The sequence below is a fragment of the Spermophilus citellus genome (genome assembly GCF_964194105.1).
Source record: "Spermophilus citellus genome assembly, chromosome: 3".
NCBI lineage: Eukaryota > Metazoa > Chordata > Mammalia > Rodentia > Sciuridae > Spermophilus > Spermophilus citellus.
Window position 1 is genome coordinate 216,135,297 of NC_138184.1, and position 17,981 is coordinate 216,153,277.

Consider the following 17,981-nt stretch of genomic DNA (forward strand, 5'->3'; position numbering starts at 1 on the left):
CTTGGCCAGAAGGCCCCCCTGGCCCACTGGGTGGGAGCTAAGCCTGACTAGCACCAGCCTGGACCTCTCAGGTTAGGGGGTACAGGTGTGCATGCTTCTCAGCCTCTTGCTGAGCCTTTAGTTATTTCTGAAGTGGCAGGGGGTGTGCTCAATTTCAACAGACTCTGCTCAGCACAAACAGGTGCCGCTGTTTCCAGCCACCCGGCTCGCCCCTGCCTGGTAAGACACACAGGGAAGCATGGTTCACAGGAAGGAGGCTTATACCCAGGGGTGCAGGGCCAAGGTGGTGGCCCCACCTCCCCACATCATCAGTGTGATCAGAGGGTGAATCAGGAAACTCACATGTGATTGAAGAGGCTGAGAATAACACCAAAAACCATCTGGACAATTCCCAGGATGACCGACATCTTCATTTTATAAGAGTTCAAAAATGTGAGCTTGTTGGAGGCCAGGTTCCAAATCTGGAATAAGAAATGTGACAAGAAACACGTGAGAGAGACTTCTACTGGAGCTGGGGCTACAACAAGATTCTTCCAGGAGTTGTTCTGAGAACTACATGCTTTTAGGCTCCGGAAAGGGAAAGGACCGACCGAGCCCATTATCAATGCAACTAGGTGACAACAGTACCAAAATCATCAGCGCCATTAATAAAATATCAAGTTGCTGATAGAAAAAAAGGGAGAAGAATCCTATATGACTTTTCCCCTGTCCTAAACGAAAAGATTAACTGAAACACTAAGGAGAGGTCTCAAACTTGCCTCAGTTCCCTTATTAATAGCTTGTAGATCCCTGGCCCAGGATGTATTCAATATCCACTTCTTGTGAGTGTGTGTGTGTGTGTGTGTGTGAGTGAGTGTGTGTTGTCCTGGGGATTGAACCCAGGGGTGCTCTACCACTGAGCTGCATCTCCAGCCCTTTTTATTTTGAGACAGGGTCTTGCTAAGTTGCTAAGGTTAGCCTCAAATTTGTGATCTTCCTGATTCCACCTTCTGGGTAGCTGGGATTATGGGTGTGCATCATCATTACTTTGAATTTCTATAGCACTTTCTATTACAAAGCATTTTTTCCCAGGCCCTTCTCAAGAAGCCACTCCTACAGCCAATCTTTATGAGCACTATGGGTAAGACATGGTTCCTACCTTCTCCACCTGTCCAGGCTTGCAAGGTGAGGGACATGTGTACCCACCCAGCCCAAAATAAAACTGATAAACAAGACAAGTACCCAGAGCAGTTGGGGGGCTAGTTAGGGTCTCACAGTGGTTAATGATCCCCATCGCTTAAATTCCTCTTTCTCACAGAAACCTCAACTCTCCTGTAGTCTCCACTCCTACCCCTATGCAAAAGACTCCAAGACCTTGCTCCTGCCCTTGACCCCACTTTGGCACATCCCAAACCTCTACTAGACTCAGCCTCAGGGTTTGCAATGCTGTATCTCAAAAGTAACAAAATCACAGGGCCTCTCACCTTCCCTTCTGAACAACTTTCTCCTCCAATACTCTGCTTCTGTTTAAGGCCAACATCCAAGTAGACAAAGCCTCAATATGAATCCATCTTGCCTCCTCTAACATACAGGCATATACACATATGCACATATGTACACATGCATGTGCATGCATGCACACACACACACACACACACACACACACACACACACACAGCAGGACCTTCATACCACTGATTTTTTCTTTGCAACATCCTGAGCCAGCTGGACAACCACCAAGAAGCTGGTAAGGATGGACGCAGAAGGGACCCTCTAACAGGGGTCTTCTGTAGCCTCGTCATCTGTCCTGGCATCTGAACTGCGCCAGGTCTGCCCTCTGCCCACTGCCTTTCCTTCACCCACCTGGTTGGCCCATTCCTACAGTATCACTCAGCATGGGGGTGAGGGTTACCAGCACACTGGAGATTCTGCCAAATTTGATAAGATGCTCATAGTACTAAGTACCAAGCACACACAAAGCCCTTTAGATGAATTCACCACATTGAGTTCTAACAAATGATCTACGGGATGGATATACACAATCTCAGGAAGATTAAGTTACTTATACACCTCAAAAAAATATACAACAGCAACTCACATTAAGGAGCATTTGCCATGTTTATGTACCAGACTGCTTGGGGGTTTTATCTGTAAAAACCCTATCACCTGCTGAGCAGTCCTAGGAGTTAGGGCTGTTATTATGTCTACTTCACAGGTGAGGAAATGGATACAGAGATGATAACTTGCTCAAAACCACAAGCAAGTAAATGGAGATTTCAACCCAGGCACTTTGATTCCAGAGCCTGGAATTTTAACCACTGTGTGTCCATGATGAGCAAATACAAGATTCTCAGTTATAATAAAGGCCAAATATTTTGTGATTTGATTCACAAGGAGATGCTGACACAGTTAGTAAATGTACCGTGGAAATTTACATCATGCAAAAAAGAATCCTTCATTAATTTGTAACACAAGTATTGACAGAAGCACAGAATATTTTGTTACCTCTGAGACACAGGATTGCAGGAACAGGAGAAGAAGAAAATCAGCTTCTGATTTTCTTTATAATATTTTGTACTATATAGATTTTTTTATATGTTATTTTAATTTTTAAATTAAAAAAATTGTTTGTATGCACTGGGGATTAAATCCAGGGGCATTCTACCATTAAGTCATGTCCCCAACTCTTTTTATTGTATTTCAAAAAATGGTTTTTCTAAGTTTCCCAGGCTAACCTCAAACTTGTGACCCTCCTGCCTCAGCCTCCTAAGTCACTGGGATAGAGGGGTGAGCCAGTATGTATTATTTTATGATAAAATGATCAGAATTTTTCTTTTTTCTTTTCTAGTGATGTTAGGGACTGAATCCAAGGCCTCATGCATATTAGACAAGTACTCTACCACTGAGCTACGTCCCCAGCCCAAGACTCCAAATTCTCAAAATTCTAAATGTTACTAGGAAAATTTTTTCATTATTTTCAATGTCCCACTTTCTCTTTTACCTTTTTTTCTTCCTTTACCCTTTTTTGTTGTTGTTGTTTTTCTTCCTTTTCTAACAACACAGAGCCCCACTCTGTCTGAGGAGCAAGTTGAGCAGACAGGATTTGCTACAAATGAGACGTGAGCGAGGATCAAGAAGAGGAGGCCATGGCTTCCTCCTGCTCTAGGATCCTCCTCAGCCTGCTTACTGATAGGGACACTCCTTTGACCACAAATAAAGCCTTCCAGTTTAGAAAAATAAGAACCCAAATTGGCTTCTAACACTTTGCAGGTTACCAACCAGTGTTCAGGGATTTTACTCCTCATAAAACTGAGAATGCTGGTGCTTCTGAGTGGCAAATATAAACAAACCCTGAGCAATGTTTCTGTTTTTCTAAGGGTAGGCAGGTGGGAAGATAGTGGGAGAGCCTGGGAACAATGAAAAGACTACCCCAGATGGAAGAGATTAGAGAGCCATTTTTATAGGGTATTTGTTTACTCTCGACTGTTGGCAATCAAAACTGAGGTCTCAGGTTCTCTCCCAGAGAGAACTGAGAAGCGTTTGCCAAGTTCAAGTCTACACTTCTCCTATTTGGAGCACAAGGCTGCCACCTGGTGGTAGTGTGCGCTGGACCCTCGAGCTTGGCTTTGTATGAACAGGCATGTGTATCAGCTCCTAACTCCTTTATATTTAAAGGCTATGCAAGGAAACACCTTTGTTTTGTTTGGCTCACATCTAGTTTGTTGAGAAATATATAACAAACAAATAAAAGGAAGTGTATACCTTTAAAAAAAAAAAACTTGTATCAATCATATGCAGTAAAAAAAAAAAAAAAGAGAATCCATATTTTCTAGGAAAAAGAAAGATGTTACCCATTGCAAGAAAATGCAAAGCAGGAAACTTGACTAGGAAGCCAAACCATTTATCTCACTTATCTAATAGGCATGGTTTCCAGGCAACCAAGGGCTTTTTAAGGATTCTATCATTTTTTGTGTGTGGAATAAATGATGGAGAAAGAAGCGATGTTCAGGAACTGTGTGGAAAATGACCCAGGGGCTGGGAAGAGGTACAGCTAGGGCACTGGCTTGAATCTAGCTCTGTGTGTCCTCTCCAGCATGGGGGCTGGGGTGCAGGGCAGTGGTAGAGTATTAGCCTAGCATGCATAAAGCCCTGGGTTCCATCCCCTGCGCTGCAAAGACAAAACAAAACAAAACAGGACAACCTCAAAGCAGAATATTCTATCTCAACATAAGCCTGTTAGTTTAACAGGTTCTGGTAATTTCTTTCCCTCTATTCAGACAGCTTCTCAACAACACACTGTGCATCATAAATATGTTACCCAAGATGACGTCATTACCGGATCAATTCCAAATGGGTATGGATTTCCAGAATACACTCCTGGCGTGGCTGGATCCAGCTGTAAATATTCATTTCCCTTCATTACTTGAGTGCTACAAAAAAAGGGGAAAAACATAAACAAAAAAAAATCAACCAGAAATGGAAAAAAAATACGGTAGCCTCATCAGTCATGAACTTCCAGGTCAACCAAAGCCCGGCTGTTGGTACGAGTCGTCAGTTTTGTTCATTGAATCACTTCAGGCATGGGTATGGAACACCTGCTATGTGCCAAGCCTGTCTGAGGAGCCAAGGCTACGGAAGTTATTACTTTCTGCCCCCCCAAGGAACTCACCATCCAAGTTTCCAAAGAACTGATTGGGGTGTAGTAAAAAAAAAAAAAAAAAGAAAGAAAGAAAGAAAGAAAATGAAAATGTGAGGCACACACCTGTAATCCCAGCAGCTCAGGGGGCTGAGGCAGGAGAATCGTGAGTTCAAAGCCAGCCTCAGCAATTTAGCAAGGCCCTAAGCAACTTGGCAAAACCCTAACTCTAAATAAAATACAAAAAAGGGCTGAGGATGGCTCAGTGGTTAAGTGCCCCAGGGTTCAAAACAAAACAAAAATTAAAACTGTAGGGAATAAAAATAGAGGGCAATTAAAAAAAATAAAAGAGAGAGGGGAAGGGATGTTGGGAGCATATAGGAGAGAGAGTCTCCCCAGGGGACAGCTGGGCTGATCATGAAGGATGAATGGACTTCTCACACACAGATTTCCACCTCTGTGACCTCAGCCCTAAATGTATTGAGCCTAGTGAACATCTTTAAACCTGAATGTCCCATCTTCGCCCAGATCATAAAATGCAACAGGCTGTAACCCTTCAGTAAGACTCCAGGGAACATGACCATTAGAGGTTAACTTTGTAAGAGCACACCTCTGTGGAAGGGCCCTTAGGAATGAGCATTTGAAATAATGAACTCCACAGGCTGCTCAGAAATAAATTCCCTCCCTTCTGCAACAAAACGCTTGGGGTCTTAACCTAGATGGCATGGTGACACACACCTGGAATACCAGTGACTCCAGAGGCTGAGTCGGGGGGATCACAAATGTGAGGCCAGCCTCAGCAACTTAGACCCTCAGCAATTTAGCAAAACCCGGTCTCAAATTTTTTTAAAAAAGAAAAATTTAAACTAGAAATGTAGCTTAGAGGTAAACCACCCCTGGGTTCAATTCCTAGTACCAAAAAATAAAAAATAAGGTGCTAGGTGTCTTCAATAACAGCTGGGATGTCAGAACACCTCACCATGCTGCCCAGGCCCTCGATACACAGTCAAAGCAGCTGGCCCTGCTGAACCGTTCTGGACGCAGCTACACCTAACGGGAGGGAACTGCCCTGGCACTCAGCTAAGCCACAGTGTCTCCTGCTGAACATTCACAGCCTCATGGAACACCAGCCTCAGACCAGGCCACCTGTGACTATGATGGAGTTAGATAAAAACAAGTCAGACCCGCACACAGGCAAGAAGGACCTCATCCAAACCACAAGATGACCAGATGGCCCCACATCCTACCCTGGGCCAGATCCTCTCAGTCCTTCTAACCCTTCTTCCTGAAATGCCCCAGACTCCCAGGGTACACCCAACTCGGTGACCACGGCATGCTCCTGGCCTCAGGTCTTCAGCTGAGGGACATGGTCAACTACAAGGAAGCAGGCCCAAGACCCAGGCTGTGGCTAGGGACCAAAATCAGCTTGCTTGAGTACTTGAGTTTTGATGGATGACTGCGATGTCCTTCTGCCTACCTGTCAGTGAGGTTCTGCTTTTTACTATCAACGACACTTGGGCACGTGGCTGAGTGTCTCTCAGGCCAGGCTCCAGAGTCACTGAAGAGTCACTTGAATTGGGAAGAGGTCATTTGCACATGGGTAAGAGAGCCGCAGTCCTACCTGCATCTGCAGAGTGACACCAGCCAGTTAAAAAGGACCTTTCACAATCATACTCTGGGGGAAATGAAATTTCATGTTGGAAGTTTGGTGAGATTATGTGGATTTAATACATTTCAAAATTCCTCTCTCTGTTTACAAGTTCTCCTAGGCATCTCCTCAGGATATTAATTATGAATTTTTTTTAAAAAATACAGACTTAGCTATCTGTATTCAGTTTTATCCTTCATTTTTCTTTGTCTTAATATTCCCATTCTTTCCTATAGGAAGTTAGGTCCATCAGAGAAACTAAAAGGGATGCTTTAGAACCCCCTGAATTTCCTTAAATAGAAATATTATAATCATCCCAGGCTTGGAGAGGCAGGACAATGTGCACCTCCGTCTTCACTTCAACTTCCTGTCAACCGGAAGTTCCAGAACCAGACAAGGAAACCTTACACTGAGTCAAAGAAGCCGGACAGACTGATGTTAGGAAAACATCACCTATGATTTGTAGTTTTGCAAATCAGCCATGAATTACTGAGAGTGCCTCAGCCATGTGATTCATGCCACGTAGATTCCCTAAAGAGCTTGCGACTGGAGAGGCTGAGGAGGCTGAGGCAGGAGGTTCAAGGCCAGCTTAAGGCCAGCCTCAGCAACTTAGCAAGGTCCTGTCTCAAAATAAAACTGAAAAAGGGCTGGGGACGTAGCTCAGCGTAAAGTGCCCCTCAGTTCCAGTATGGTGGGTGGGTGGGGCCTAAGAATCACGAGGTTGTCAGCATTTCTGATTGACATTTCTGATTGCAGTCCGCTACCCTCCAGGGCTCTTCTGTTTTCTCCCAGTTCCTCAAACTGACTCTTTCTCAAACTCTAAAATCTTTCTCCCTCCCCATTAGGAGTCCACATTCCTGAAGTGTTGTGCTTCCAGTCTGGTGACTGTTCATCTGATTAGCTGCTAAAACATCCGTGGGGTGCATGTGAGAGGTGCAGGCTGTTGGGATCCAGAGGGCTTCCAGGTCCCACTTTCCTGCAGCCCCCAGACCTCATTAGCTGCCCTCACTTCCCAACACCCATTCCCTCCCCACTCTGTCAGACACAGGCAAATACAGGGAGCTGGCTTTGCAAAACTCACGTCTCCCTCTTTGCTTTTAACATTGAAGTCAAGCTGTCCTCAGTAGCCAAAGGAAATGCTCTGCTAGAGAATGGAGCCTTGAACACTGGAAATTGAGACCATAGTTCAACATCTGTCTGGGATTTTCTTAAAGCAAAGTCTTCATTCCAAAATGCCTAAGTTGCTGAGGCTGGCCGTCTACTCTACCTCCAGCCTCTGCCATGGCACAGTATGCTTCAAATGCCACCATCTTTTCCAGGAAGGCTTTCTTCTATGATCCCTACCACTCGTTTTCCCAATTGCACCTGGAACATGGTTCTGGAATCATAAAAGATATTTCTGTGCATCCAGTTACTAGCATAGTTATTGAAGAAGTGGTTCAGGTTTTGTACCTAAAACTAAATTATGGACTGAATTTGGAGGTGTGCCCTTAAGCAGTGCCAGTTAAGAACTTTCTGGACCATGAGGACAGCTGCTGGGGCTATCCGGATGGCCAATGAGTGAGCCATCTCATTCTACAAACTTACTTCCATGTGCCATTTCTGAACATGGGCTGGACACTCCAGGAGGAGCCGAAGATGTTGAAAGACTTGGAGAAGCAGTCATTGTAGATCAAGCCCGTGTAGATGGAGAAGATGCCCATGAGTAGGATCAGATAACGCCCGTTGAAGAAGGTGTTCCAGATCTGGCCCCAGAGAGACAGAAAGAACATTTATCAGTGGACTCCACTGCAGATCTCAGAGAGGAGAGTGTTATCAGAAATCTCCAGCATCACTAGTCTGGGGGTCCCATGGAGGGGACCCTGTGACCAAGGCAGACACCAATAATCCAAAGAGGAAGAGCACACATGCCCTGGTTTTCCTGGACTTACATGGGTGGATCAGAAAGTCCTAGGCGTGGGGATGTGGTAGAGCTTTGGCCTAGCATGTGCAAGGCCTGAGTTCCATCCCCAGCACTCCAGACATGAAGTAAAGAAGTTTCTAGACTGGTATTTTTTAACATGGAAACAAAAATATACAAGCTTCATACTCTTTCTTCCAGTGTCTACTTAGAAAGTGAACTGAAGCCGAGGCCTCAACTCTAAGGAAGGGACTTGAAACTGGCTGTTGCCTCGGGTCCCTATAGAACACAGCACTGAGCTGGCCTCTGACGGCTGCTGGTTCATGGCAAGTCAAATCTACACTCATCTGGGGTCTTGTGTCATGAGGCTGTCTAACTCACTGCGGCGAGGAGAGCCCTTTCCCGTAGCACTGCTTGAAGTGTGTCACTCATTCCAAGAAGTGCCCAAGTGTAACACTGCAACTTGAGTTGTTTACTGTAGAAAATGACATCTGTTAAGCTGGTCATGGAAAACTGTTGGTCACAGGTTGACCTTGCCCACTGACCTTGCTTATGATTAACTCATAATGACCTCACCAGCTAGCTCTAATTGACTCAACCCGTGATAAGAGTTAGCAGCTATTTTCATAATTCGGCTTGGTCAGATGTATCTCCATGAACACAAAGCCATTTACTGGTTAGCTGATAAACTTTGAGCCAGTGCAGCCCCTGAGGTGCTTCAATCTTTGGAACACTGTAAAGGGACCTTGTAGGAAACACAGAAACCTCAAACATGAATGAAGCCAAGCCTCAGTATTCAGGATTTCTCAGGGTCTCCTAAGAGTTCTGGCCACAGGCTTATAGAAAAACGGTCTTCCATGAACAAATACTTATGATATTTTATGTTAGAAAAAGAAGTTACAATTTATATGCACTTCTTGATGCTAATTTTTGAAAATTATATATTTGTGGATAATCACACACACAAAAGATGGAAAGACAGCCAAAAACATAGATTGTGATTTTTCTGTAGGTGGTTAGATTGTTGTATTTTCCTAGTTTTTACAATAAATATGTAATGCTTTTATAATCAGAGAAAAGAAAATAATGCTAGAAAAAATAATGGAAGGGGGCCGGGGCTGAAGCTCAGTGATAAAAAGCTTTCCTAGCTTGCCTGAGGCCCTGGGCTGCAAGGACGAGGAGAGGAAGTGGCTTGTCAAACTATGGAAAAAAATACTGAATGAGCTACACCAAATCATCCAAAGGATTGTTCTTTGCAGTGAGTTTTATGTTGAATTTTTCCTTATTTTCACTTTGCCTGTCTTCCTTATTTTTAATGAGCACATGTTATTCCTAAGGTGGGAACATGTTTTAACACTGCCTTGAGGAGACCGTGAGACACTTGCTGGGCAGACACCCACCTCGTTGCTGCTCTTCTGGGACAGCAAGCGCTGCTCGTTGAGGACCATCCAGAGGGCTGCCAGCAGCATCACAATCCCATGCCCACAGTCTCCAAACATCACAGCGAACAGGAAGGGGAATGTGATGATGGTGTAGGGGGCTGCAGGGGGTGGGGGTGGAGACCACGACAGTCTGAGGCCTCTGATTGTCCTTTGGGCCCCTCCAAGCAAAGAGTTCTCCACACTCCACATCCGAGTTTCCCCACGTCTTTGTGATGGTCTTCCCTCCCCATCCCCACCCACAACACTTGCTTGGTTCCCAAGTGCATGAGCTCATCCATGATCAGGGATTCTTATTCCCCAATTTTCAGATGCACTGTCCTAGACAGGTTAGATGACCTGCCCAGGATCACAAAGTTTGAGGGGATTTAAAACCAGTTTTCCATCTCCTAAGAGTTCTGTATTCTTTCCACCACCATCAGGGACTCTCAACCCATGAGGCCCTGTGCTATGGTCTGAGGCTGGAGAAAGGCAGCACTATGCGCCATTTGCATAACAGGCATCTGGTCTACTCCTCCATTCTACCAATCAGGCTGCAAAGACTCCGCAGCATAGGGCATAAGAACCTCATCTACTTTGCACTCTCTCTTTCCTACATGATCATTAGAGATGACCCAGGTTGAACAGGTAAAGGAAACAGGAACTGAATTCAGTTGCCCAGTGAGGCTGCACTTAAAGGAGAACAGGTGCAGACAGACAACAAATTGCCAATTGGCACTTAGAGAGGGAACAAGACTGGGCATGAGGACACCACATAAGATTTTAGGGATGTCACAGTTTTAGCTGATTCTCCTCGTAGGTCCCCTGAGAAAGCATCTTAACCAATTTTAACTTTCAAGCTGTCCTGCTATGCAGCACATCTGGTCTTTACCTGGGTTTATCTCCCGGTAACTGCCCACGCCATATGCATCAACAATATTCTGGAAGCCAGCTGTGAATTTATTGGTCCTGTTAAAGGTGGGAGGGGCTGTTTTAGATTGCACTTCGGTCATGATGGGGACCATGGAGGAGCCACTTAGTTCCTGCAAAAAGAACATGTGACCCATGTGAGGAAGTGAGCCTGGGGCTAGGGGCAGCAGACCCCGTGTGACCCTGGGACACCTCTTGACCTCTCTGAGAATCATGACCTCATCTTCCCAATACTTATCTAATTCATTTTACAGCAGAGCTGTCTGGAGAGCGAAGTCCCACCTGAATCTCTGACGATCTCCATTCCCTCCTCCTGCCAACGCCCACCTCATGCCTCAGGTCCAGCTCTCTATGCTTCCCCTTCCCTTCACCTCCTCCCTCAAGAGCTCATCCACTTTGCTGAATGAATCCATCTCTTCCAAATGGCTCTAACCCTCCCCCAAATCTCAATTCTCTTCTAACGGCCTGCTTAGGCTTGCTAACTCCAATGTCTCCCCGACTTCACCAAATACAGGAGCATAAAACTGAACTCCTTCACTTGCCCCAGGCTAGGTCCTCCTGCCCCTCTGCTCCTTCCTCAGAGCCTCCAGTCTCCCAGATTCCTGAAACTATGCAATCGTGGGACTCGTCCCTTCTGATTCAATTGGCCAGTCCACTAATCAAAACTTGCTATTCCCCCCTTCACCACCCCTCCTCTCTGGAGTCTGCATCTTTTAAATGGGATTTGTCCTAATGCCCACACTATAGCATTGTTAGAGGACTGAGGCTGAGAATTGAGCACTCACGTGTTAAGTCCCACTAAGTGGGCACATGGTAAGTGTCCTTGGGGCTTGGAGTGGTTGGAGTTCTCACAGCCAGTGTGTGTGTGTGGGGGGCGGGGGAGGTTATTGTATTGTGACATTATCTGATTACAGTGCATGTCATCACCTCCTGGATGGCAAGAACTGCAGCCTCCTTTTCCTGTTTTTTGTCTTTCTTCTTGTACCTGCTCTCTGCAGCCAACCTGCTGCCTGGTGCAGGCAACGAATGTTTATTGATGACAATGATAAGGATGGTACCGCCACGTGCTCCCCCTATCTTCTACCCACCTAGGGCCTTCTACTCCTGTCTCAGAGGACTGAAGAAACTGCAAAACAGCCCTAAGCTGGGTGCAGTGGTGCATGCCTGGGTCCCAGGTACTTGGGAAGCTAAGAAGGATGACTTGAGCCCAGGGTTTGCCAGACGGGGCAATGTGGCAAGACCCCATCTCAAGACCTCATCCATGCCTACCCCACCTCCAAAAAAAAGCCAGTCCTAAGAGGCCCTACAGGAAGGTTAACTCCTTCATAACAGAATGACTTTGTTCCATTCAGACCCCAGCATTGGACACCACATCCTTGGTGGCCCCACTGTCTTTGCGCTGCAGTGAGGTGTTTCTAAAAGGCAAACTGGATCATGTCACTACAGCAGGAGAATAAAACCAGGCCCCTCGAATGGCCGTGAGGTCCTTGGGATCTGCCCTGAGCCTCTCCTGAGCCCCCTGACCCCTTTTTAAACCTGCTGCAGCTGCCTCCAGGAGGTCTCCTCTGCTCCCCATCCTCCTGACCTGCTCTCTGACCTCTCCACCTTGGTCCAGCTCCTGCACCCCTTCCTCCAGGAAGCAGCCCCTGTCCAGCCCACGGTGGGGAAATGCCATTTCCAAACTCTACCTGAGCAGTTTGGGGATTATGATGTGGAGACATAGTTGGGTTTGGGGTTAAAAGAAACACTCCCTACATCCAAATCCTGCCTTCCAGGTCTGGCTCTGAGCAACTTACTACTACTCTCTGTGCCTCTGTTTCCTCATCTGTGCAAAGGGGAAGAACATAGCTCCTACCTCCTCATCCATTCCCACCATAAATCCTTTACCTTTAGAGGTCTGGCCTAGCTCTGCCTCCCACCTGCCCCTGTGGCATCTCGGGAAGTCTGCTCCAATGCCACCTGCTCAGAGGGTTCATCTGGCAACAGACCATGAGCTCCACCTGCTGTCACCAGATATGCCACCTACCTTAAAGGAGAGGCTCCCACCCAACTAGTTCCCTTATCAGCCACACCAGCTGCCCCCATCCAGTCCCCAACGCCATGGGCTTCACCTCCTCACTACCACATAAGCTTATTCAAGTGAAGCAATAATCACATCTTCCAGCAAAACCAAAGGTCATCTCACCCTCTGATCACTACCAAGCCTGCCTCTGCAGGCCCCCTGGTTGCCTCTGCTCCCAAGTGCACGTCCAAGTGCAACCTTCAGGTGGGCCTGCCTGGCAGGTATTGTCCTTCTCACCTGGACTCTGAGAATGTGTGACCATCAGTCTCATCTGTCCAGTGTTGGGTGCCATATATCAGGCCAACATGTAGGATTTAGGGCAGGGGAACCTCCTTCGTCAATGTGGTGGATAGGGGAGCCCAACAAGCCCCAACTTTCTCTATTGCCCTCCTGCTTGATTTCCAGCTCACCGCTCACTGCTGCCTGAAATCACATTCTTGGACACTGCCCATCTCCCTTTCTAGAATGCTTCCAAGGGCAGGGCCATGGTCTGCCCATGTGGCCCTAGGTCAGTTCCCAGTGCTCAGTGCATGACTAAGATTTGAATGTGAGAGCAATGAGAATAAAATGCTTGGTGCTTAGCACAGCTGCCAGACACCATGGGCAATCTGTTCCCTTCAGCTCTTGTCATAGGTGCTTGGTTATTTGTCTCTCCAGCTACACTGTCACCTCACAAGCTAACGGATGGTAGCTGCAGTTGTACTGTGGTATCTGCAGTCACAGCTCGCAGAGTGGCAGGCACATTTGTGCTCAATATATATTCACTGAGGATCAAAGAAATGTTGCATACTTGTCAAACCCTTAGAGCAGGAGAGGGGAGTTTCTCTCATGCATCCTATCACTGGGTTAAGACCTGAAAATACAAGGATGGAGACCAACCAACCACGAAGTCACCTGCAAAGCTCAGAGGGCTGACAACCTCCAAGAGCCCCATGAAGGGACTGATGAGACCGATGTGACTCATCTGCCCCCTCCCAGCTCTCCTGCCACTCACCATGCCTTGCTCCAACGCCTTCTTGATGCGTCCAGCATCGGCCACTGGGAACCAGATCTCGGCGATGACGCACTGCTGGGTGACATCGATGTTGCACATGTTCAGGATGTGGTAAACGGCCTTCATCTTCTGTACCTTGGTGACCCAGGAGTGCCAGTTGGCAGCTGCTTCCTGCAGCAGGCGCTGGCGGTGAGATTCCGTTTGTGTGATGACCTAGGCAAAAGACAACACGCAGAGAGACAGGAACATGCGTGGAGGCATTTGACACGGGTGGGAGTTCATCAGCCACCATGGCTTCCCATGTCCTGGGCTCCTTCTATGTCAGAGGAAGGAGCTCATCTGGACTTTACCTGTCACCACGAATTTATCTCCTATAGAGGCTACACCCCTGGGGCGAAGACCAAATTTTCCGTTTCTTCTAAAGTCCACGGTCCTATTGTTGTGGGTTGAATTGTGTCCCTCTCCCCAGGAAGAAAAAAAGATGAAGTCCTAAAGTATAATCTTATTTGGAATAAGATTATGGAGACATACGGAGATAAGATGAGGTCATATTCAATTAGGATGGGCCCTAGTCAACATGAGTGGTGTCGTAAGAAACTTGGAGATCTGGGCGGACAGGGAAGGAGACATGTGACAAGGAAGACAGACTGGAGTGCTGCATCCATGAGCCAAGGAACTCCAAGGGTTGCCGGAACCACCAGAAGCTAGAAGAGGCAAGGAAGGACCCTCTCTTGGTGACTTCAGAGGGCGCACAGCCCTGCAGACACCTTGAGTTTGGACTTCCGGTTCTGTTGTTTTAAGCCACCCAGTTTACAGTAAGTTGTTGTAGCAGCCCTAAAAATTAAGACATGCTGTGATACATAATCCCTCTAAGAAGGGACAAGTGATTAATGTATGAAGGACTGATGGATGATTTGTCCCACACAAAGTGTATTTAATGAAATTAATTGTAATTCAATGAATAGGTGACCTTTTCAATAACCTTTACAGGTGGCTACTGTAGTATTCTGTAAAAGGTACATCATGGATGTAAGATTGGTGATAGCCGTCAGGCCCACTGAGGTGTCTTGAAGGGTCACTCAGCAGAATAAAGCACCCTGGTCACAGGACTTCCAGGAGACAAAGCTGCTCCAGCAGATAAAACTTGCCTAAACCTTAAAACGGAGCTCACTCTTTCAAGAACAGCTCATGTTCCCTCTATGAAAGAAACACCTGGTGACAGACCTGGACTCAATACTGGTATAAGACAGGGATAGGACTCCCCAAACTCTGAGAACGACCTCCAGGCAGAGAACCCCCTGCTCCACTGGTCATCTGGCCCCCTCATCTTCCTGGCTGTGCTACCCGCCTGCTGTTGGGATCCTCTTGTAAGAGCCCCCCCAGAGTGAACCGCCTGGGTGGCTAAGACTCACTCCACGTCCTGATTAAACAGAAGACAGAAGTCACTGCTGGGGAAACTGACCAACTCGGGCCACCAAAGTCCGTGAACACAGAGGCTGCCCAAGCCACGCTGACCTGTGCGTCGCGAGCATCGTGTCTTTCCCCTTCTCCCAGTTACAGTCTTCGTGAGCTCTACCGGGAGCCTTCAGGGAAAAGGACTTCAAGGGGGATTACTTGAGAGAAACATCTGTGACAGTGACGATGAAGGAATAGAAGATTAAAGAAATTCAACACGGATTTTCTGGGAGGGTAAAGGAGACTCCTGGCCCTAGTGTTTGCAAACGCAGACACCGCAAATTCCTAAACCCACCCATGGAGGATCTCACGTTGTGCTGGCCTATGGTCACCGCAGGCAGGTAGTAAAATTTACATGTAATTAAATAAAAAATAACCATTCAGTTCCTCCCTGGCACTAACCACATTTCAGGTGCTCAATAGCCACATGTGGCCAGTGACTACAGCACTGGACATTGCCAGCTACAGAACATTTGCATTACACAGAGTTCAACTGGACGGTGCTGGTCTAGAATATTCCATCAGATAGAATATTCCAGGTGACTTTAGTGGGCACACTCAAAGCCACTGTGACGGATGAGTGTTCCCATCACAGAAGCCCTCGGTGTCACCGTGAATGATGACACACTCTCAAGGAAATGAATTGGAGACCTACGAGTATTCCCATGGCGAAACCAGATGCACTGTTTTTACAGACTTAGTTGGTCGTCTTAATTCAGTACGGGTCAAACTGGTTGTTCAACGTAGTAAGCTGGTTAGTTGGATCCTAGATTCAATCTAGGCTGGGGCAAGAAATAAAGGGTTCCTTTGATCAGATTAAGGTAGGCTCCTGAAGGCTGGCTAGGGCTGTGGCTGGGAGCTGGGCGAAGCATTGCTGACAGGCAGTATCATCACCCCGGCTTATTGAACAGTTTTCTAATTGTGCAATTTTCTCCAGCCACAGGCAGAAGAGTGCAGCAAACATTCCAGCCAGCCTTCCAGGCAGGGCCTAGGGATGGGACTCAGAGAGAAAAGACAGAGGCGGCCCCAACCAGCTCACCCAGGAACCCCTCACTCACTGTGATGAGATCTTCCAGCCGCACGTTGATCCCATCCAACATCTCTCTGCGCTCTGCAGCATGTTCTGGGCAGGGGTATATGGTTGCTCGAAACCTGTGTTCAATCCATTCCGAGGATGTGTGGAGGTGGGTTAGTGCTGCAGAGCACACTGCAATCCCTTTTCTGCAAGGCCATTGTTTGCCCACACGAGTCAGATGGCCACCCTCTCCTACGACAACAGCTTCCTCTTTGGCAGTCCCAGAAATTGAACTGTGGTTCTGTTACATGAATGAACTTCATTCAAACCACAAAACCTGTGAGCTATTATGGAAATCACCTGTGGGCTTGAGCCCCCTCTGTTAGGTAGGAGTTCAGGGACACCAAGATGGCAGAGACAGGGCATTAGAAAGAAGCCGCTGGAGGACAGGACAGGAAATGAGTCCCATCCCTATTTACAATAAATTCCATTACCATGACACTGAGGACATCACCATGACAATTCCCACCACAGGTTCAAATTTTAAAATAACCAATGAAAGTAAAGTGGGCAATATTCTAATCACTATCATAAGGTAACCAATGGGAAAAATGGGGTAAGGTCTTCAATCAGGTCCGATAGGGAACAGAAGCTCCAAGGTCCAGGATATAAGACCTTAATTTCCAACACTGGAGCCTTGAGCCTGTCTCTCTCACCCAGCCACTCATTCTACCCAACGGAATGCTATCTACACCTTTCAATAAATCCGTACTCCGTTACGTCTGTGTGTCTTGCTCAAGTCTTTGTTCAGGACACCAAGGACCTGGACTTTGATGGGACATCTCAATGGTAACACTTCTCCCCTTCAGGAGCTCGTGTATTAATGTCTGGGTAATTTCTGACTCTAAGGGGCTGCATACAGGACAAGTCTGCAAAATCAGCAACAACTTAGCCATGCAGTTTGCTATCTTTCTCTTTTTTTGGTACTAGAGAGTGAACTTAAGGGATGCTCTACACTCAGCTACATCCCCAACCTTATTAATTTTCATTTTGAGACAGGGTCTCTCTAAGTTTCCCAGGCTAACCTCAATCTTGCAATCCTCCTGCCTTAGCCTCATGAGTGGCTGGGATTACAGGTGTACACTACCTGGCTTGTCTTACTACTTAGCAGCAGACAAGAGATATACCACATGCCAAGGAATAAAGTGGAATGGTTAACATGTCTACTCTTCGTTACCTTTAAATGTTATTCAAGTTCTCTCTGTTCATATTCCCACAACTATAAAAGTCAGCTGCATTTTTAACACCGCCATGTTAAATGTCATTCTTTTTTTTTTAATTGGTTGTTCACAACATTACAAAGCTCTTGACATGTTAAATGTCATTCTAAACCCTACTGACCTCAAAGGAACCCCAACCATGTACGTTCTGCATGACATATGTCCACCTGATCCTGACCCCAGTCACCGATGAAAGAATCATTAGCAGTTTCTCTTACCCATCACAGATCTTCTTGACTTTCTGCCTGAGCTGCTCTCCTTGGTAAAATATGATGAATATATTCTTCTTAATTTCTTCTTTCTGGAAAAACAGAACAAATTTTCTTAAAGACCTTAAAGTAATAGCCTCACTATTTGCTACACCAACAGGACCACACCTGGGGTTTGAATTCCTCTCTAAGCCCTCTACCTAAGAGATGGGATCACAAAAAAGAAAACATCCAGAAAGGGCATGATGAGGATACTGCGAGGCGTATGAGGAAAACATCCAGCTGGCTCTCCCACGTACACCTGCACTTCAGGGATGAGTGTGTTTGATATTTAACAAAAGGAAAGCTGTGTCTAGTTTTCAACTCACACATTTGCTTGCTGTGCATGCTTGGGAATGTTGTTTAAATTGCTTCATCAAGTCCAAGTTGGACAATTCACAGAAAAGAAGAATATG

At 46.5% G+C, this 17,981-nt stretch overlaps 1 protein-coding gene across 1 annotated transcript in view; it reads right to left on the reverse strand.

The window, feature by feature from the left end:
* Window positions 1–17,981, reverse strand: part of ATP6V0A4 (ATPase H+ transporting V0 subunit a4) — a gene marked incomplete at its 5' end in the record, with an annotated part of 44,413 nt that overhangs the window by 14,193 nt on the left and 12,239 nt on the right. The window contains 8 exons of the mRNA XM_081287264.1: window positions 343–461; window positions 4,316–4,409; window positions 7,851–8,008; window positions 9,564–9,703; window positions 10,474–10,624; window positions 13,568–13,780; window positions 16,081–16,174; window positions 17,536–17,618. Of these exons, the coding sequence (XP_081143390.1) occupies window positions 343–461; window positions 4,316–4,409; window positions 7,851–8,008; window positions 9,564–9,703; window positions 10,474–10,624; window positions 13,568–13,780; window positions 16,081–16,174; window positions 17,536–17,618 (1,052 nt within the window). The remainder of the gene's footprint in view (window positions 1–342; window positions 462–4,315; window positions 4,410–7,850; window positions 8,009–9,563; window positions 9,704–10,473; window positions 10,625–13,567; window positions 13,781–16,080; window positions 16,175–17,535; window positions 17,619–17,981) is intronic.